General features: G+C 45.1%; 1 protein-coding gene across 1 annotated transcript; it reads left to right on the top strand.

Annotated features, from left to right (window-relative positions):
- The first annotated feature begins 2,021 nt into the window (after positions 1–2,021).
- LOC146005816 (patched domain-containing protein 3-like) lies at positions 2,022–21,007 on the top strand. The gene is made up of 4 exons (XM_083145240.1): positions 2,022–2,744; positions 6,147–6,268; positions 6,678–6,823; positions 19,146–21,007. The coding sequence occupies exons 1-4, from the start codon at positions 2,022–2,024 to the stop codon at positions 21,005–21,007; spliced, it is 2,853 nt and encodes a 950-aa protein (XP_083001366.1).
- The last annotated feature ends 1,599 nt before the right edge of the window (positions 21,008–22,606 follow it).

Here is a 22,606-nt window from a genome sequence, read left to right on the forward strand (position 1 = left end):
TCCCAACACTGCCCTCTTGACAGTGCTTGGGACCTGCTGCTGCACGGTCAAGCCCCTCCCCCCAAGCACTTAGCGCAGTCCGGCATCCGCTGCCTGTCCCGGCACATAGGTGTGTCCCATGTGGCTATTCTGCTATCATATAAACCAGGGGTGATCAACATGTGGCCCTCCAGTTGGAATAGAACTGTGCATCCCAGCGTGCCGTGTCATGCCATGTTTAGCATTCCTGGGGTAGGGGTCATAGGGTAGACAGCACTAAGGTTGACATGCTATGGGTCAACTACTGAAGGTCAACATGAGCCAAGGTCATGGTTTAAAAAAAAAAGTGAAAAACCCCATGTCGACCTTTTGACTGTTGACCATATCCATGTTGACCTAATGCTTGTGTTGAACTAATGACATGTCGACCTAAGCCCAGAGTAAGCACTGGTACCCAGATACGGCGTCATTACCATTCTTAATCTGGCACAGGGCAACAAAATGCATGTTATGGCTCTGCCAGAAGCCTCACCAGGCATGTTGGGGGGGGTTCAAAAAGGGAGGCCCTGATAATGTTGTGCACATACCCCACAATTTCTGATGTCCACCTTGCTCATAGCTATCAATAAACCAACACCACTGGTTTAACTATTTGAGTGCCAACATTGCTGTGAGCGATCCTCAAAATATCCGCTAAGAATGCCGGCGCCGCTCACAGCGACTGTTCTTTTAGTATAAATAAATACAAATACAGCCAAGTCAATTCATTGGAGTTTAGTTAAATATTGCACCCAAAAAAGAGGATATCTCACAGCAATGTTGGCACTCAAAGAGCAGTATTCAATGCTCCGGCGAGCACACCACAGAGTTCTCCATTTTCTGTTCGCTGTGCAGTCTCCATTTTTTCTACCCCTCGCTATGCCTCCTGCTCACCCTATTTGACGTGTCAACTCCTCGGCGAGCATTGACCAATGTGGCGTACGAGGAGTTAATAGCTACTTTTGTATGCAGTATTGAAATATTGCAGAGATATGTAGAAAAACACAAATTAGCCTTAAAAAAGGATTCCAAAGCAGCTAAATCTGTGTGAAAAAAATGCATCATGGGGGGGGGGGGGGGATGACCACAAAAAAAATTATATTAATGGGGCACTTCTATAGTAAAAAAATAATATACCTGTAGATTCCTCAAATAATAAAAAAAGACACTTGCAGACACCAAAAAGAAAAGAAAATAACATTTATTTTGTAAGTACGTAAGTTCAGTTAACCTAAAAAAAATTCTGAGAGCAAAACAGAGAGGCAAGCCCCCCCCCAAAAAAAAAAAACAGTGTTCTCCATTTTTGCATTGAATACAAAAACAGCGAGGTATACAAATCTCCCATAAGAAAGCAACGGCGATGACCAAGCAGCGAACAGGGCAAACCGAGAGTGCTGAATAGGGCGAGGAACATTTTTGGAGATAGGACTGGCCTTCTCGCCAAAAATAAAGCGAACCTTTTCAATGCTCCAAAACAAGTGAAATGGGAGCATTGAATACTGCCGATGGATTATTACTAAAAATGTTTGCTTGCCAAATTTCACACCTATTTTGACAAATTCCCTTGGCACTCAAAGGGTTAAGAAACTGGGCTATTCATAGTTTGAGTTATCCACTGGTGTGTGCCCATATTGTTCTCCAGTTTCAACACCTGCACACGCATCATTTTCAACACGTAACTTAGCCAGACATATTTGCGTATGGTAGGTGGTAAGCTGTAAATGATCCATTTTTCATTGCCATTAAACAACAACATTAAGATAAACCTTTTAAGTAGCCTGTCAGAAATAAATAATTATATTTACTGACCCTAACGAATCCATCTGCCAGTAACCCATCTCTCTATATAAGTGGATCTCATAGTAAGGTGTAAATCTGTTCCCGGGTGCTGTGTGCTGGATTTTTTTCATGAATATGGTCAGAGCAACTGAGTACGATTCAAAAGACGTCTAGGGCACTGCATAAAAGACCCTTTAGAGTGAATGGGCACAGATCAACTGAAAATGAATGGGTGCCACGCAGATTGCTTGGAGAAACCACTCTCCAGGGGGTTTCGCGAGCTGGGCAAAATGATAGCCAGAAATCCGTGGTGTTTTGTGAGCATTCCTGTTATTCTCTCTGTTGGGTTGGGAGTTGGATTGTCCTTCCTGGAGCAACGGCAAATCAATAAACTGGAAGAGTTATTTACTCCGGAAGGAGGGATGGCAAAGGGTCAAAGAGATTTTATTAAGGTGCATTATCCGGTTAATGACTCCGGACAGTTTTCAGCACAGCGGCTGTATACGGTGGGAACGTATGCTTCTCTCATCATCGTAAGCACATCACAAGATATCCTGAATGGGACCGCCTTCGAGGAACTCCAGAAGTTGGACAGCGCCGTGAGAAACATGACCTTAACGCCTGGCTACAACTTCACTCAACTCTGTGCTCAAGCCAACGGAAATACCTGTTTCCCACCCAACCCTTTACTCACCTCGATGCAGAATACCACAGAGGATCTCCTAATAACTTACCCCATGCTCCATAATGGGATATTTGTGGGACTGTACTTCGGAGGAGTTACACTGAGTCCAGACAACAACTTACGGAAGGTTGAAGCCCTTCGATTCTTATATTACCTGAGAGAAGACAATGACAAAATCCACAACGTCAGCTTGGAATGGCTTGAGCACTTTATGGCATCCATTCCCCGCCAACTCGAAAAATTACAACTTAAATCTATAAAGGTAAATCCATGCCATAGCGTCTTACATTGACTGTAATATGCTACTAGTGCACATTTGTTGCCAGGACTGCAGGGCAGCAGAGAAATTGGTTTATGTTCCATAAATATACTGTACATTTTACTATTTAAAAAAAAAAATGTAGTCCCTATTTGTTTTTATCATCTGTATTTTGCACTAAAAATACTGTAGCAGCAATTAATAGAATGGCAAACAGTATTTATTTGGGCTGCACCAGGGCAATCTTAACGCATGGGCTTACTGGGCAGCTGGCCTAGGGCCCCACAAATCTAGCAGGGGTTTGCTGGTGCCTCTGGAGTTTATTGTGAGGCTGGTAGAGATTGCCGCTCGGCTGCTTTGATTGTGAATTACACAAAATCAGAGCTGCTGGGAAACATTCTCTACCGGCCTGCAGCCAAACGGATAATGGCTCTAAGCAGAAGTTATGATTATTTATACTTAAGTAGGGGCTCCAGGGCATTGCTTTGCCTAGGGCCCACAATGCCGTTAAGATGGCCCTGGGTTGCGCTATTACTAACCTAGGGCAGAATTCTTTAAGATAGACAGTGCTAATTCTGAATATTTCCTTTTATGACAAAGGAGACATATTTATCACAATCTGCATCTCAGATCAGATGCAAAAGGAATGTGATAAATTTTCCCAAATTTGCAATGCAATATTTACATACATCACAAGAATGTATCAAATGTCACATGTAAGGGAAGGATCTTTCAGAGAAGCTCTGTCCTTGCAAATCCTAAATAAAGATGGTCACCTATCCTTGGGTGCAGCAGCGTGCAGTTAAGTTTTATCTGTTTGTTTTCTTTTATAACTTATTTTCTTCAGCGATTAGCCTATGGTATAGTTAAAAGAAAACACAGGCCCCGAATCCGACCTTTGGTCTGGTTGTCAGAGCAGAGCTGGCATAAGGGAAATAGAGGGAAGTCTGCATAACACCAACTGAAGATGGCATTATTATCACAGGGCTCCCATCGCTTTGTTTTTTACAATATTTGTAAATTTAGAAATGTGCTCCGCTTAACAAAATATTTAAGGGTTTTTGGGAGAATTTTCCAAATATATCAGCTGCAGGGGCGTAACTAAGTTTTTAGCGCCCCCCCGCCGGATGGTTTTTCGGCGCCCCCCTCGAACACCCCCCCCCCCCCCCCCCCCCGCCGCCGCCGCCACCGCCCGCCACCCCCCCACCTAACCTGACCCCCCCTTCTTACACTTACCTGTCCCCGCAGTCTGCATCTCGCCCGGCTCTCTGCCGGGACCTGCCTGACGTCACGGTCCCGGCCGGCTCCTGCTGCTGCAATGAAAACTGACTCTTAGAAAATGGCTGCCCCCATACTGCAGACAGAAAACTGTCTGCAGTATGGGGGCAGCCATTTTATAATAGTCAGTTTTCATTGCAGCAGGAGCCGGCCGGGACCGTGACGTCAGGCAGGTCCCGGCAGAGAGCCGGGCGAGACGAAGACCACAGGTAACTATACCTCCGCAGCCCCCCGGCGGCGCCCCCAATTTCTCTGCGCCCCCCCGCCACCGCGGGGGCTGCGGAGGTATAGTTACGCCACTGATCAGCTGCCCTTTCATTCTGGGATACAAAATAATGTAAAAAAAGGTTTTACATTATTTTAGTTAAAATAATATTGATAAATAAGCCACATATGGGGACTGTAGGCAACAAGTATGTTTTAATAAGGCTTCAATAACCAAATATCTTTTCAGCAAATTACTGTATTTTTATACCTGCATCCTAACCCTAACCACTCAGCCTAACCCTAACTCCCCCCAATAGTGCCTATGCCTAACCTCCCCCTTCCCTGCCTGGTGCCAGATTAACAATGTGGCGGATGGAGCTGCAGCTACAGGCATTCACATACATATAAACCCATCATCATAAAAGCATGATGATCACCAGATGGCCCTATGGTTGGATATAAATTATATGTATTAAAATTGCATTTCTAATTTACAAATGTATGCAATTGTTGTATTTTTATATATTTAGGGAGACATTGGGGTGTATAGTGTATAGGTTCTACATGTCTACATGACACTGGCCTCAACTTCCCCACTTCTCATATTAGGCCTTTGAACATTTCAGCAACAAGGCCCATTTGGTTCTTAATGTGACCCTTACCCACCCTGCATACTCACCAAATGGGATTCTAGCACCTGCAAGGTTCCGTCATCAGTCCCTAAAGGCAGTTGGGATTTCAGCCTTGGTATAGTGACCAATGGGATGCTGACCACATCTCCATCACTCAGTGTAGAAATGTCTCTGTCTCTTGGGTGTCGATGAAAGTTATTTTTATTAATGTTTTCTTTTCTTATGTTTATACTCTTTCTGTGGCTATAATAATTGTAAAGCATAGAGCAGCAGATATATGAAATGAGTAGGCCGTAGACTACTGCGATGTTTCGCAGCAGTGTATGGCCATCTTCCCCCTCCCCTCCCCTGAGCTGCCCAGGACCTTCCCTTTCACATGGGTTGTCTCGCATCCAATCCCTGTTCCCCGCCGGGAGGGGGGCCGAGTCAAAGGTCAGACAGCTAGCAGGTCCGACCTCCGTCTTATGTCTGATGCACACGGGACTGCTCATCAAAACTAAGGCGGATATCAAACACATCTGATTGAGGCCAAGTTCTTGGCTCAATCCATCGGGATCGGGTAAAAATGGCCCAAATCAGACTAGTGCATGACTTTTTTTTTTAGGCCAGGTAAAGCACTTGCAATGTTGGTTAGCTTTGCTACAACACACACATTTAAATACATGTTTTTAATTATTGTTAAGGAGCCCATACACGCTCCGTTTTGCGGCGGCTCCGTTCTGTACTATGCGATGCGCACTCCCGCGCATCACATAGCATGGTACAAAAAGTATGTGCTGCACATACTTTTTGTACTAGCTACACATCGCATCGGATCGCAGTGCATGCACACTGCATGAACAAGGCATGCGATGTGATACGATGTGTACTTTTTAAGTCCCAAACGGATCCGTTAAACGGACTGTGTATGGGCAGCTTTAGAATTAGAATAACTTTTTTAATTAAATAAAATTAATAAAAATATATTTTGGTAAAATGAAAAAAATTGTTAGTGCACTCATTTTATCAGTTTACCAATAGAGCAATGGGTAAGGTTAAAGAGGGGGAAGAGATTTGGGCAACAGCTGTTCAAAATGTCATTACAGACAAGTCAAAGTATAAAAGTACAATGCATGATTGTATATCAGAAAACAGCAAATATGGAAAACATTTCCATTAATGGAATATATAGGCTATTTCTTCTATAGTACAATGTTAATTAAACCCTATGGTGTTGTTAATGCGACTTAAGTAATATATTGGGGACTTAAACAAAATAAAATTAAAATATCTTTTTTATTAACTCTAGGTATACCACTCAACATCTATTTCTCTACAAAAGGAGTTTGAGGGAAGCACAGAAAGCGTTCTCCCTCTGTTCTCCATCACCTATATTGTGACCATTCTGTTCTCCATCATTTCTTGCGCCAGGTAAGTCATAGCAACTTCCTGAAGGGGCCCAATGCTTCTTTTTTTTAAATGAATTTATTGAATGTTCAAATAACACAAGATGCAACAAAGTACAAATGTGGCAGCACAGTATATACAAATCACAAAGTGTACTGAAAAGAGAACAGTATCACAACATGGAATGATGGGCCTGATTCTGCTTGACTCTGTATGCACCGCAAACCATGACCATCAGGTAGGGGCCCCATTGCTATTTTATTAATTATAGTTTCATATTAATTCAGTATACACCATCCATTAGCACCGCCAAAATAGAATATGTCTGATGTACAATACAATTTAAAAGAAAAAATTATGGGCTGTTAATTTTCGTAAATTACTGGATATATCATTACAATTTAATTTACTTAAAACCGATCATCTGTTTCAGCCTGGATAATGTGCGAAATAAAATCTGGGTCACCACACTCGGAGTCATATCACCAGGATTAGCCATAATGGCCAGTTTCGGGCTGCTCCTACTGTGTGGGGTTCCATTCGCCAGGACAGTGGTAAATGCCCCATTTCTTATACTAGGTAAGTGGCGATGTAGTTATTTGTTATCTTGCAAGCAATGGCTGATCTTCCTCCTCCTAGACGAAATACGGCACTGAAAGTCAACCTATTATTAAGGGTATGGATCATTAGGTCACCGGCATTAGGTCGACATGAGTAAAGGTCTACATGCAGGAAGGTCGACATGACTTTAGGTCGATAGGGTCATTAGTTCGACATGGGTAAGGTCAACATTGATAAAGTAGAATTTACATTTTTTTTTTTTTTAAACGGAATGATAACACAGTCAACATAAACACTAAAACATAGTATACCTACGCTCGGCACACTATTTTATTCTCCCACCACGCCCTAGAGGATGGTAGGGCATGAAATACCACCTGTCAGCATCAGGGCCGGCAACAGAAATCTTGGGGCCCTGTACAATGATATTTCTGGGTCCCCCCACCTAATCCCAAATCCACACAATGCTCTTCTGCCTGAGCCTTAACCTTTCGCTGCTCCAGATCCTGCTTTCAGGTGCAGACCTCTCGTTCTCAGTCCTGCTGGCTCCTGCTGCTGCTGTTTCCTGCTGGCTCCGGCTGCTGTTGGCCTGTCACTTTCACAAAAGAATGCTGAGCACTACGAGCAGGCAGGGAAGGTCTTTCGCAGAGTGCGGAACAGACGACCAGTGCAGTAAAAGTACAGGAGCCAGAAACTGAGACCACAGCACCACCGGTGGGTAAGGCTGTGCGCCTGCGGCACCAGGCCGTGCGCACACACAGAGTAGATGGCTCTGAGCGCCAAGTGGCAGGGCGCACACACAGTAGATGGCAGTGGCACACAGTGAGTCAGTCAGACTCAGCCAAAAATAGATGGTGCACAGTAGATGACCGGCCTGCAAGGGTCACTGACAGGCCAGCTAGTACAGGCAGTGCCCGTGCACAGGCATGGAAGCTCTGGGGCCCTTCATATCTCTGGGGTTAATAATAAAATATCTATTTTATTACAGAGGCCAATCCCAGCCTTTTTTTTATTTAATGCCGGGATTCAGGATTGAGAAACAATATTGGTGGTGGCACTAGCAGGCAGCAGCAGGCTGCACTCCATACCCCTTCCATCCCTTGGCCCCGTGATAATCATCCCTTTCCAGTCTCCCCCACCCTTAGTCCTCATACCACTCTCTCTCTCTCTCTCTCTCTCTCTCTCTCTCTCTCTCTCAATATGGAACTAGGGATCTTGTTAGGAATGAAGTAACATGGAATAGTAAATACGCCCTGTAACCATGTAACTTATTTATACTAAAACAATAATTGTGTGTGTGCTGTCTCACCTCAGTGTCTTACAATATAAGTCCTATGAGGTGGGAACTGCGCTGGATGAAGAAATAGTTTGGGTGAAAGCTGCTGTGTGGGAATACACCCATCGTGTCTCTGTGACCTTGGAGGTGACAGAAGTGTAATGAGGTTATGCTGACAAACACGCTGGTAAGATACATCGCCCCTCCTTGTGTGGCCACACATTGGGCCTGATTCTGGTTTGCCGGAACGCAGCTTACCGACAACCAGAGATGCTGCCCGTCTGAATGTCTGCCCCAGCGCCACCACCGATTCCCCTCGGTAACATGCGAAGGGTGATAACGAAAATACATCCCTGGAGCGGGCAGCTGACATCGGCCCACCCCCCGACAGGCATTGGCCCGCCCACGTATCCATGGGATCACTCAGCGTTTTCATGTGGATGCCGATAAACCGCTGGGCGTTCCCATGGGTGATCTCCGGCCCACCCAGAGAGTGTGTAACGCGCAGAGAACTTTCTCTGTCAGTGTTTGCACATACACAGAAATGCACAATCCCCAACCATTAGGGCAGAGGCCGAATTCGGATCACTGCGTGTGATCCAGAATCAGCCCCATTATCTCACAGGATCGTTTCAGCACAATCGCCAGAAAATCAAATCAGCAACCAACGAGGTAACGTAAAATATATATACAGTAGGAGCACGTTTCATCTTTGCTCCTTTGGTCATGGCTAGCCATGGCTAGCCATGGCTATTCTATTGTTCTCAGCTGCAATACAATACGTATTGCAGCTGAGAACAATAGAATAGCCATGGCTAGCCATGGCCAAAGGAGCAAAGATGAAACTTGCTCTTACTGTATATAGAAGCAGGGAAACAAAGGCGGCACTCGGAGGCTTGTGAAAAAGTATTTTTATATAGCCATAAAAATGTGCAAACAGGAGACCGACGTTTCGGGGATATTCTCTGCACCTTGAAAACGGGGTATATCCCCAAAACGTCGGTCTCCTGTTTGCACGTTTTTATGGCTATATACTGTAATAATACTTTTTCACAACTCAGGTTTTCCAACTTGATATCTTTGAGATACTGTGGTACATGTGTTACAGTGGATTTGGGGGCCACATGTACTACAATATAGGACCACCTGGGCTAAGACATGCCAAAGTCTTATGAACAGAGCCAGTGTCAGCGCCGTAACTGGTTATATGTCACCTGATCATTACATCACCTACCTTGAAGCTTTTTGGGGCTGATGCAGATACAGTAAATGCACCTTGATAAAACCATGTTGCCCTGCAGGTGGGGCAGATGCGAGATGTGCAGGGAGATTTACATGTGAGAGAGACAGGCCCAAACTCAAAAGTGTAAAAATAAAGCTGCTCAGTATTGTATATGTGGGATACATGCAAAAGCAGCTTGTATTTACCCTGCATGTAAAAACAATACGGGGTAGATTCTGTCACCCCCAGGGGTGTTTAAAAAAATAGTTACCGAAATGGGTTAAGCATCAACTTTAATGAGTTGCGCTGTAGTGGAATTACGTTTTGATTTATAAGGTGGGGAAGCAGGAGATTACACACTGAATTGGGAGTCTCCTGCAGAATGGATGAGTGTGGGCAACTATGATATATACAGTGACTTCTTTCTACAAAATAATGTACTATATACACACCTATATTTTTTTCATGAGTCATAAGGCATAGACTTGCATGCATACCTCCCAACATGACCCTCTCCAGGAGGGACAAAATGTTCTATTTCTGGACTTTCCTCTTAATTATTGATTGCCATCACCTGTTTTAAACAGGTTAATTGAGAAGAAAGGTGTTTCAACAGAGGTGATGGTAATCATAATTTAAGAGTGAAGTCCAGAAACAGAGCATTGTGTCCCTCCTGGAGAGGGTCATGTTGGGAGGTATGTTGCATGTGAGATAGGCATTCCACGGGTTGTATAAGGAACAATGAGTTTTGTAATGGCTCACCAGATGGTGCCTCATTTTAAATGGCTGCCAGCATCTGGAGGTGAAGGAGAAGCCTGCGCTGAGCGCTGGAGGCAGTCGGGGGGTGTCAGTGTGGCCAGGCCGCAGCACTCCCTTGAAGGAGACATTGGCAACACCTGTAGTGCGTATGAGTAGATGCATATTTGCCCAGCATTAATGTCTTACACATGAGCTGAGCTGGGGAGGCAGGAATAATGGGATCAGCCATAATATTACACACCCTCCCTCAGACCCTTTTGTACTGGTACTACTGGAGACAAGAACTGTGTCCTATTGAGAAACGAGCATCAATGTTCCTCCAGTCCATGGTCACTATTGTACCGGTTTCATACTTCCCCACATTCCAAAACTAAGGATTGGGAGAAACGACACCATGTAATACTGATCAGGCAGCAGCGGCTACAGAGCTCAGAGAGTAGGTGTCCCATGTGCAGGATCCATGTAGTCGGCCTCCTCTCTCTCCGGCGGCGCAGCTGAGATCACTCAGCCAAATCCTACTGAGCATGTGCAGGTTTCCTGGTGGTGTTTGTACTGCGCATGAGCAAGTCTTTAGGTACAATACAGGGATGCAGGGTGTGCGGCGTGGTTCCCTCTGTGACCTACACACCCTGCAGTCATTATACTGTAGATAAAATGGAGAAGTTGCCCATGGCAACCACAGTATTGTCAAGGAAGGGCTGCTTACACTGGTCAAATGTGGTTTAAGGATAAGGGGCAGATTTATTAAGCCTGGTGAAGTGATAACGCACCAGCCAATCAGCTCATAACAGTCATTTCCCTAACCCAGCCTGTAACTTGACAGTTGGGAGCTGTTTGTCTGGTGCCACTTGATCACTTCTCACCAGGCTTCATGTATCTGCACCACTATTTGGGGTAGTGCTCACCCTTCTATAATTTATACGGATATAAGAAGTGACCGGGGAGATGAGACCATGTACAGGTCAGTAGCCTTGGTTATTACATAGGTCACAGACCTCTGGGGTCTGTGAGAGATAGGGTTGTGTCACACACATCACACACGCGCATGTTCTGTTATTATACAGGGTTTTATTGTACATTGGTTACACATAGATACACGGATAGTGATATCTATAGATAGATAGATAGATAGATAGATAGATAGATAGATAGATAGATAGATAGATAGATAGATATCTAATATGTACAATATTTACAAATATACAAATACAATATACATATATACAAATATACATATATACATATATACAAATAAAATATACAAATATACAAATATACATATATACAAATATACATATATACAAATATACAAATATACATATATACATGAATGTGCCGTCCTCCTCACTACCGACCAGCGGTAGATCTGCAGCCTGATGACAATAAAGGCCACAATGACGAATAGCACATATAAAAGTCAATAGGGTCCATGTCTAAAGACTCCGACTCCTATTCTTCATGCCCAGTGCCAGATGCCATGTCACAGCTCCCTGGGCGAATTCTGCCTCCATCTCCACTGCCACCTCAGGCTCCTCCTCTTCATCAATGGGGGAGAGGGTTGGTGTAAATCTACAAGCCTTGAGGCGTCGGTTTCTTCTGCGGCTAAACACCGGTCGGCTCATGTGGACATCCGCAACAAATTCTGCCTCCTCATAGTCCAATGAAACCCGGGTACTCGCAGGTAAGTCACTGTCACAGCATTTGCCGATACAGCAGCCCATCTTTACTGAGAACTTCTTCCTTCATCCAGTTCCAGTAAAGAAATGAGCCTCAAGCCAATGAGCTTGCACTGTGACATCATGCTTCTGTGACTTCATCAACAGGATCTCTTATATGTCTGCTGCCTTGATATATGGGGATTGTAATGAAAATGAAATAACTGTCCACCGCTAAATATCACTAGAGACAGGATTATATGCAACAGAAGAAGATTGAAATATGCATTAAAAATACTTAAAATATGCATGAAGTGTTAAAATATGCTACAATAAATAATTAAAAAAAAAAGTAATTTTTAACTTATTTATTTAAAAATTAGCATACAATTAGTAAGAATAACGGTACTCTTTACCTAGAACGGCGCCCGCGATCAGAATCGCGGGCGTCGGGGGTAAAAAATCGCGGTAATCGCGGGCATCGCGGGTAAATCGCGGGTACATCAAAATCGGGTACCCGCGATTAACGCGATTTTCCCATAGGGAACAATGTTAAAAAGCCTGATTGACCGCGATTTTACAGTAAAATGCCTCAATGCCCGCGATTTTCCCATAGGAATCAATGTTAAATGGGCTACAGAGCCCAAATAGCCCCAATTAACCCTTAAATGTCCCCCCAATTTTTGTACGCCACCCCACGATCCACGCCAACCCGAAGCGTGGCGAGCGCAGCGAGCCCGCGAGGGGCGGCGGTACGCGTCCTCCGACCTTTTCATGCCCTACTATCCACGTCGGCGTGGAGTTGAGAATAGAATAGTGTGGCGAGCGCAGCGAGCCACCGAGCCCGAAGCGTGGCGAGCGCAGCGAGCCCCGCGAGGGGACGCGGATACCTTCACAGGTAAACGCGTCCCTTCGCGGGCTTCACAGGTGTCCGCATCGCCACGGACACCTGTGAAGTCCGCGAGGGGACGCGTATAACTGTGAAGGTATCCGCGTCCCCTCGCGGGGCTCGCTGCGCTCGCCACGCTTCGGGCTCGGTGGCTCGCTGCGCTCGCCACACTATTCTATTCTCAACTCCACGCCGACGTGGATAGTAGGGCATGAAAAGGTCGGAGGACGCGTACCGCCGCCCCTCGCGGGCTCGCTGCGCTCGCCACGCTTCGGGTTGGCGTGGATCGTGGGGTGGCGTACAAAAATTTGGGGGACATTTAAGGGTTAATTGGGGCTATTTAGGCTCTGTAGCCCATTTAACATTGATTCCTATGGGAAAATCGCGGGCATTGAGGCATTGAATGCAAAATCGCGATCAATCAGACTTTTTAACATTGTTCCCTATGGGAAAATCGCGGTGATCGCGGGCATCGCGTCGCGGCCGTTTATGTGCTGCCCGCGATGTCGCGATCACCGCGATGGGCGCCGTTCTAGGTAAAGAGTACCAGAATAACATATTGATCATTAACAATTATTTAACATTTTGTTACTCTTGAAAACGTAAACAATCAGGTACTGTTCCGAATGTTCGGTAGTAAGGTTGTGTCATCTTCAATTGCTCAAAATATTTTTATACAGTAAGTGGAAAAGGACCATTCCACATCCACTGAGGTAACGGCAGTATTTGAATTTGGGTGCTGTGTTAGCACTTACAGCAGACTGCAGCGTCCTATGCTCTTCTGGCATCAACTACACGGACCCTCATCTCCAGCGCCGATGGATCAGCATAGCATGTGAGGGTGGCGCAGTGGAAGGCTTTCCCCCTGTACCGCATACTCACTGTGACCTGGCGTCACAATCCTTCCGTCCACCTCCTCTGCTGCAGAAGTCTCTCTCTTGGCGCAAAGTCCTAGGCCAGGGGCAGGCAAAGGTTCAAGAGCTTCATGATGGCATCCGCCCCGACTGACTTTTATTAAAATGGATTGGCAGCCTAGAGCAGTGTCAGACGTAGCGTACATCCATGGTTCCCCACAATGCGCACATATTGGCCTGCACACTCCTGGCCAGCAGCAGCAGGGCAAAGCATTGCTGTGATTCGCGGGTGGAAAGGGGGCGAGGCCTAATACGTGAAGTGCCCTCCTTTGGAAAAATATGCACCATCACTAGATTTTAGGTAAAATATGCAATAACCAGTGAGAATGGGCAAAATATGCAAATACATATGCAAATATGCAAATGCAGTGGCGGAACTGCCGGAGGCAATGGAGTCACCTGCCTGGCCCGAAGGGGGCATTTCTCCATTGTCTCCGGAGTCCGGCTTCCGTGTATTACTGCTTGTCGGTGATTAACATTGTGGGTCAGAGGCAGAGCGGAGCTTCATCACCTTTCAGTGGCTCCCGCTCCGTGACCCAGGCTACTGGGGCTCTAGTGACAGGTCATAGGTGTGACTTGTCATATATGCGCAACCTTTTTAGAGGGGCGGAGTCACGCTGCTTTACTTTATTGCATATACTGCATTTACTGGCACCATCTCCCGACACCACAGAGCTGGCCAGCCAGAGCCTCTGGATTTTCAGTTTGGTCCCTCCCTCCACTGTCTGCCGTCAGCACCTCTCAGTTCCGGAGCCTCTCGTCCCCGCTGAGTGTGCCTCAGTTTCTACCTAACAGCCTGCGGATGCGGCTGTTCAAAGGAGGAGATGGAGACAAGCAGGAGGCAGGGACAGTTGTGGTTCACATACACAGACAGTTTATATAACCGGCAGATCGCTCTCACCAGGTCCTATGTGTGACAGGTAGAAGACATAGCATACTTCCCAATTTTCCATGGGAAGAATAGGGACAGTGGCCAAAAGGGGGCGTGGCATATGCAAATGAGGGCCGCGGAGTAAGCAAATGAGGGCCGCAGCCCCATTTTTGGCCACTGCACCTCTGTGCTGTGTCTATTCTGTCAGATTGGGGGGGACTCCCAACTGCCCCCTCGCATCAAGACACTGCCAGCCGCGGGAGGGACGCAAGAATGTCCCCAAAAACCGGGACATTCTCACGTTTAGCGGGACAATTGGGAGGTATGGACATAGTAAACTGTTATGGTGTGTACACACGAGCCGATATGGCTTCCGATGTTGATGATATAGTCAACATCGGAAGCGATATCGCATGCAAATCGCATGCTTTTTTAGGGCTTGCGAGCCCGATGCGCTGCGAATACGTGCTCCCGTGTGAGCGCAAATTGGCAGCCAGATAGAGAGGGCAGCCAAGACTATATAGCGCAGATCTGCACTATATAGTCTAAATTGTGCCCCTCCATGCATGCCGTGCGATGGGAGTCCCGTTGCGAGTCCCGTTGCGATCTGATCGCATTGGGACTCACATAGCACGGCAATCGCCCCTGTGTGTACACACCATTCGTTTGCATCACAGTTTCCCAGACCCAGTGTGCAATGTAACTAACCCCCACTAATGAGCGACCTGGTGCTGGATGCAGTGAGGCTTGGTGCGGTGCATCCTGGTGCTGGGTACGGTGAGCCTTGGCGCTGGTGAGTCCTGGCGCTAGGTGCAGTGTGTTCAGGAGCTGGTACATTGGCCAGAGGAGCTGGGTGCTGGTTGCACTGGGTGCTGTGAATCCTGGTGCTAGGTACATTGTGCCCAGGAGCTGGTTGCAGTGAATCCTTGCGCTTGGTGCAGTTTGCCTAGGAGCTGGGTGCAGTGTGCCCTGGTGCTGGGTGCAGTGGACCTTGGCTCTAGGTGGGGTGCATTCTGGTGCTGGGTGCCATGCACCCAGGTGCTGGGTGCAGTGGGCAAACTGATCCCTGGCTCTGGGTGCGGTGGGCTGACTGATCCCTCAGTTTACGCCAGGTTGCTTGTATTGGATGGAAGACGGGAACTGAGATGCCCTGATAACAGGAATAATGTTAGATTGTAAGCTTGAAGCAGGGCCCTCCTACCTCTAAGTTTGTCTGTTGGGGTGTGGTATACGGTCCCGACAGTCGTGATCCCGACAGTCATTAGCCCAACGTCGGGATCCCGACTGGCCGGGCTACGAGGGAGAATAGCCGGTGGCCATTGGGACCCCGAGTGTCTGGGTTTTGACTGTCGGGATCCCGACTGTCAGGGTAATGACTGTCGGGATCCCGACTGTCGGGAACATGTCCGACACCCGTCTGTTGTTACCCAGTTTGTGTTATCACTGTCTATAATTGTAAAGCGCAACGGAATCTGCTGCGCTATATAAGACACTGTAAATAAATAAAATAATATGAGTAGAGAGAGAAGAGAATGGTTTTCAGACTAAAGAACTACTACCACTAAATATTAGGTTAATTGGTATTAAGAAATTGTTTATTACTTTGTTTAGAAACAGTTCCTAATATAGCACAGCAAATTAATACTCAATTTGATCATTTAACTTACCAATGTTACTAATATACTTTATGCATAGAATATTTATCTGTATCCCTTATTTTTCTGTTAATAACATTTTGACAAAAGTGAAGAAGTTATCAAAAACTATTCTGTAGATCCTGCATAAAACTCTATTAGTAAAGTATTAGTTGGTCGCAGGACCACCATTGCCCCATGTTTATGCCCATCATTTTAAGTAACAGAGGTGTGTTTATGTGTGTTTTAAATGAAAGAGGTGTATGTTTTTTTGGTGTGACAGATGTGTATGTATTTTATTTTATGTGACATGTGTATGTATTTTTTAGGTGACAGATGTGTAATTTTTTTTTTTAAGTGAGAGGTGTGTGCATTTTAAATGTGAGGAGTGAAAGAGGTGTGTGATTTATTTATTTTTTTGTATTTTTTTTTACCACCCATGGTGTTTGATTTGGTATCTTGATATGGATATAATAAAACTTTTCAACTTTGAATACATTTTGGATACATGTAGCACTGGTACCATTGACTGTGGGCTTCAAACGGACAAACCCTCTGACAACAAGCATGAACACATCAACCATTGACAAAGTTTAAATGTTGGTATTGCCTTTACCTTACGGTGGGGGTCTTTTCTGGTGGAATAAGGTGAAAAGGGCATTTTTGTGTGCGACATAATATGGTTCAAGAGTCACCGTTGTTTAGCTTAATATGGTGTGAGGGGTAATACTGTGTAACATGAATAAGGAACACTATAGTGTGATGTAATGTGAATAAGGTTGCACCTCTATGTGGCGTAATTTGTATTGCGGGCACTATTGTGTGGCCACGCTCCTTCCCAGCAAGATCATGCCCCTTTCAGCACAAACTGTCCATGTTTAAAATGGTAGGATGCCAAAGCCCTTTGTGTCACAAGGCACCAAAATGTCTAATTACAGCTTCGTGAATCAGGACTGCTATAGGTGAGGCAGCGATGGGTTTAGCTAGTTGCTGCTGTGATCTGTACCACTGGATGATGGATCAAAGGCAGAACTAGCACATGTGCTAGGGGGCACCAGCCATAATCTAGCTCATTAGGGACAGCTCTATAGATGCCCATAGGCTACTAAACCATTTAAATTTATTATAGACTTGATCAGGGTATATACTATATATAAAAAAAATTGGGGGGGGGGGGGGGGGGGGGCACCAACATTGTCTTGCCTCCGGGCACCTATGACGAACTTACGCCACTCTGCAAATGCATACAATCCTGTCTCTATTTATAATTGTTTAAAACCTGGCGCTCCCGATTGTGTTTATGCCTGAAATTTAAAAGGACTCTGGGCCAGATGAACTAAGATTCAAAAGTGATAAAATGGAGAGTGATAAACAGCCAGCCAATCAGCTCCTACCTGCCATGTTACAAACTGTGTTTGAAAAATGTCAGGCAGGAGCTGATTGGCTGGTGGTTTATCACTCTCCATTTTATCACTTTTGAAGCTTAGTGCATCTGTCCCAATGACTTTATTAGCAGAACAAAGCTGGTAAAACCAATTCTCTTTTACATTTCTGACATAAACACAATTAGAAGCTCTAGCTTTTACAACTTCACCCTTCCTAAATAAACCCCTTATACTGGGTACACACCTACACATTTATCTGTCCTATCCATACAGTATGGTGGGAACAGAAATCTGGTAATGTTTGGAAAAACAGACAATGACCATTCAGCAAAATTGGTTAAAACCATTTGATTTAACAAAGTTAAGGTGCCCACAGACGCATCAATTATCGAATGCGTTTTGTACTTTTTAAGCACAAATTGCATCTTATGTACAATTATTGGATGGTGTTTATGTTCCCGGGAGCCCGATATTGTATGTCTAAAAAAGTACGTGCTGCACGTACTTTTAAGACTACATCTGAAATTTAACATTACAAACATGGGTTCATCACATGCATCCAAGTGCACATCTCATAGCAAGCTGGAAGAAAAATTGTATAGAACCATTGTACAGTCAAAAACGCATAGCACAGTACAATTGTAGCATCTGTGGGCACCTTTAGCCAATCATTTTTGTCCATTTCCCAGTATTTGGGAGCAAATGGTTGATTGTCATTTGCTTCTATACATTACCAGATTTTTGTTCCCACCAGATAGATTAGACTGACAAATTTGAATTTTTCCTAGTAAGAAATTCTAGGTCCCCTTTCATCTTCAAGGCATAAGGAGTATGTCAGCTCACTGTACAGCAGTGCAATTTTTCCCCAAAATCATAGGCAAAATTTGTGTTCATTAAAAAATCAGTAAATTCTGCACTGGGAGTGATGCAGCATTGATCGTATAATTGCTAAGGAAATTTTCATAATTATACACATGCGCGCACACCTCAGCGTGCGTATACTGTACAAAGGCTCAAACTGCGGTCCAATTGGGCAAATGCAACTGCAATTTGAGTGATGGCGGGGGATGGCAATGTGTGGCATTGGGTGGGAGGCGACGTAGCATTGGTTGGGCGCGGTCTGGACAACACAGTTCCGGCTATTGATGGGGCAGTGATGTCACATGCAGCTGCTGCAAGCCAAAACATACTGGGCTGCCCTGGCAGGGGGCTACCATAGACATGCAAATGCTTTCCATTTCTGTGATGCATGCGCATTTTTTGTGATATCAGTGCAAATATTTTACAGTCACATGGCGGGGTGGGATTCTGAATGCTGGGTGGTCTTGCCCTGTGCTGGGTGGCCCCCAGTATGTTAGAGAGGGAGTTGCAGTTCTGCAATTTTTTGAAGATGCTGCTGATACAAAATCAGTGACTACATACAAAGCAGCATCTGTCTTATAGGGTTACGATATAGACGGTAGACAATGTCTAGTTCGAGAGTGATTAGGTCAACACCGAAAATGGGTCTACATTGCTTAGGTCAACACAAGCTTATGGTCGACATAGACAAGGTCAACAGTCAAAAGGTCAAGTGTTTTTCCCGGGGTTTGCACATGTGCATATTCAAGCATGGGCATGCTCAAACCCCCCACCATTGGACACAGGGCCCCATACTAGGTGTCCTTTTCAGATAACTGTGGCTGCATCTGTGTAGTGTCTGACATTACTAAAACATGATTTTGTTCTGTTGCAGGAGTCGGGGTGGACAACATGTTCATTATAATCTCCTATTGGAAACAGACAAAAGTAACAAGCTCTCTGGAAGATAGAATGGCGCATACATACCAAGAGGCGGCGGTTTCCATCACTATCACCACTCTCACCGATGTGCTGGCGTTCTATATCGGCATTATGACCCATTTCCCATCAGTGCAATCGTTTTGTATTTATACCGGGACTGCCCTTGTATTTTGCTACATCTACTGCATAACTTTCTTTGGTGCCGTACTGGCATTGAATGGGATTCATGAGAATAACAACAGGCATTGGCTAATTTGTATAAAAGTCAATGACCCAGAGAACAGCCATCGGAACCCCTTGTACAATGCATGTTGCACTGGGGGGACATTTGATAAAACACGTGAGACAGAGACTGAGCACCCGATCACTGTATTCTTCTACAAGTACTATGGTCCGTTTCTTACAAATCCTTGGGCGAGGATCTCGGCCTTGGTTTTGTATCTGGCATATATATCCGCTAGTATTTATGGATGTGTCCAGATACAATACGGAATTGATATCCGAAACCTGGCTAAAGACAATTCTTCCTTAACTCAGTTCTATAACATCGAAGCTTTATATTTTTCAAAGTATGGGCCAAGGGTTATGGTGGTTTTGACCAATGAGGCAGATTACTGGGAGCTAAAGACCCAGGAGGTCATTGAAACTTGCATGAGTGAGTTGGAAAACAGTCAATACATCGCCAAAGAATACTCCGTATCCTGGCTGAGAACGTACAAGAAAATCGCTAAGGAGGAAAGTCTGAACATAACCACAAAAGAAAATTTCATACAAAATTTGAGTAGACTCTACGTAGATTTTCCAGAGTTCCAACAGGATATTGTAAGAGACGGGAATGAAATTAAAACGTCCAGGTTCTTTATTCAAACCATTAACGTATTCGACATCGATGATGCAAAAAATATGCTCACCCACTTACGAGGCATAACAGCTGTTTGCAATGTTGAAATAATTGTCTACCATCCATTATTCATTTACTTGGATCAGTATATTGTAATAATTCAAAACACAATTCAAAATATTGTTGTGGCAACTGTGGTCATGCTGGTCATTTCCGTTCTGTTCATACCGGATCCCCTGTGCTCCATATGGGTGACATCGGCAATTGCGTCAATTATTGCTGGTGTCATCGGCTTCATGTCCTTCTGGAAAATTAACTTAGATTCCATATCACTGATCAATCTTGTCATCTGTATTGGATTTTCAGTCGATTTCTCAGCTCATATTTTATATGCATGTGTTACGAATAGGAAGCCGAATGCAAGTCAGAGAGTGATTGATGCTCTACATGTATTGGGTTACCCCATTGTGCAGGGGGCTCTGTCAACTATATTAGGGATTGCGGCACTTTCCTCCACAGAAAGCTATGTCTTTAGAACCTTTTTTAAGATCATGCTCCTGGTCATTACATTTGGTACGGTCCATGGGCTGTTATTTATCCCTGCGTTCTTGATAACGGTTGGTGCTTGCAGGATACCATGTAACAGTGAAATGGAACCTGAAAAAAATGAGTCTGGAGAAACAAAGTCATTGCCAGCTGCTGTGATCTATAGACCGCACCCTTTAACGTTTGAAAATGGAATGAGAAGGCCAGAGTTGAGTTTGCCTGGGTATGCCAGTACTGACCCCAGTGGGGGGGACTGTAGTAATTTTGGCAAGGAGTGTTACTGTATGAGTTGGCAGGGAAATGTTTACTCTGTTCTTCATTCAGTAGACAGACAGAGCAATGATGACATGACAAACAAAATATTGGAATATAGAAAGAAAATGCTACAAGTTTACCTTGATCATAAAACTGATCAGGGTTGCAATTAACTTTCATTATGGAGTTGGAGGGGAGTATTATATAGAAATCAGCAGTGTTTATCTGGTGTCCCCAGCTGTATGCAACCCTCAAGAGATTGGCCAGAAGGCCTTCCTTGCTTTAGAAGCCTTTTAAGTGATTCTGAATAAAACTATAAATTACTCACTGATTCGATGATTATGACCACTGCATCAGACATCCTTCAGGAGGTCTGATAAGTCTCCTACTGCTTGGCATTGTGCTTCTAACCTCCCAGATTCTTCTGATTCTGCCAGAGGTGCCACCAAGAAGTTTCCTGCAGGACAGTGATTTGCTGTAATCACTGTGATATGTTGTAGCTGCACAGGAATCCCTGATATTGACTCTTATAATCCTCCCTTGTGGGATCCCAAATACATGAGAGATACACGTCAGCACATGATTGATCACACACACACACACACACACACACACTGTCTCCTCATTTGTGCTGGTGTGCACTCATCCTTAGCGTGCTACTGCTGCTAGAAGTGAGTGACTTAGGGTAATAATTTTTGTTAGTAATTTTTCTTTAGTTAAACATATTTGCTTAATTAGAGTACCTTGTGTCCATAATGATTTAAGCTGTAATGTGTATTGAACTGTGGCGCTCTTTATTTGTACTCTATTTTTGTTATTTATTCTATATTATGCCAAGTTTTGTCTCCCTGTACGGTTCCTTTGTACGGCACTGCGAAACACTTGTGGCGCCTTATAAATAAAATTATAATAATTTAGCAAATGCTATAATGGTATGGAAAACAGCACATCCAATGAATATAGGGTACTTGTTTCCTAGAACGGCCACAATCGTGAGTGATCGTGGCTCTTAATTAAGGGACACGATCCTCACGATGTGGCCGATTTTTTACAATTTTTTCCCTTTGAATGACAGAAATCGGGTCAATCGGTCGGTCGCGACCAATTAAAATCGGCCGCGATGCGACCGACCGATTGACCCGATTTTTCCATAGACTTCAATGTTAAAAAATCTTTTAACATTGAAATCGGGAGGATCGCGTCGGTCTTGTGCCATTATAATGGCACAAGATGAGATGGACTTGATTAAGTCCATCTCACATAGGGAAAAATGATAAAAAAGGTGAAATGGCCCAATATGACCCATTTCACATTTTTTAGGTGCCCGCCATGACCCCACGATAGACGTGAACCCGAAGCGTGGCGAGCGCAGCGAGCCCGCGAGGGGCGGCGGTGCGCGTCCTCCGACCTTTTCATTCCCCTACTATCCACTAGGGCGTGGAGTGAGAATAGAATAGTGTGGCGAGCGCAGCGAGCCACCGAGCCCGAAGCGTGGCGAGCGCAGCGAGCCCCGCGAGGGGACGCGTATACCTGTGAAGTTAGATGCGTCCCCTCGCGGGGCTCGCTGCGCTCGCCACGCTTCGGGCTCGGTGGCTCGCTGCGCTCGCCACACTATTCTATTCTCAACTCCACGCCCTAGTGGATAGTAGGGGAATGAAAAGGTCGGAGGACGCGCACCGCCGCCCCTCGCGGGCTCGCTGCGCTCGCCACGCTTCGGGTTCACGTCTATCGTGGGGTCTAGCCCACTTAGTAACATTTGGGGGGCAATTGAA

This window comes from Crinia signifera, chromosome 5 (genome assembly GCF_055691185.1).
Source record: "Crinia signifera chromosome 5, ASM5569118v1, whole genome shotgun sequence".
Classification (NCBI taxonomy): domain Eukaryota; kingdom Metazoa; phylum Chordata; class Amphibia; order Anura; family Myobatrachidae; genus Crinia; species Crinia signifera.

What these genes read in the sequence shown, in the direction of transcription:
- LOC146005816 (XM_083145240.1), top strand. Translation starts at nt 2,022, where the DNA reads ATGAATGGGTGCCACGCAGATTGCTTGGAGAAACCACTCTCCAGGGGG. An exon ending in TCCATCATTTCTTGCGCCAG is followed by an intron (nt 6,269 to 6,677) that starts GTAAGTCATAGC and finishes CATCTGTTTCAG; the next exon opens with CCTGGATAATGTGCGAAATA. An exon ending in TGCCCCATTTCTTATACTAG is followed by an intron (nt 6,824 to 19,145) that starts GTAAGTGGCGAT and finishes GTTCTGTTGCAG; the next exon opens with GAGTCGGGGTGGACAACATG.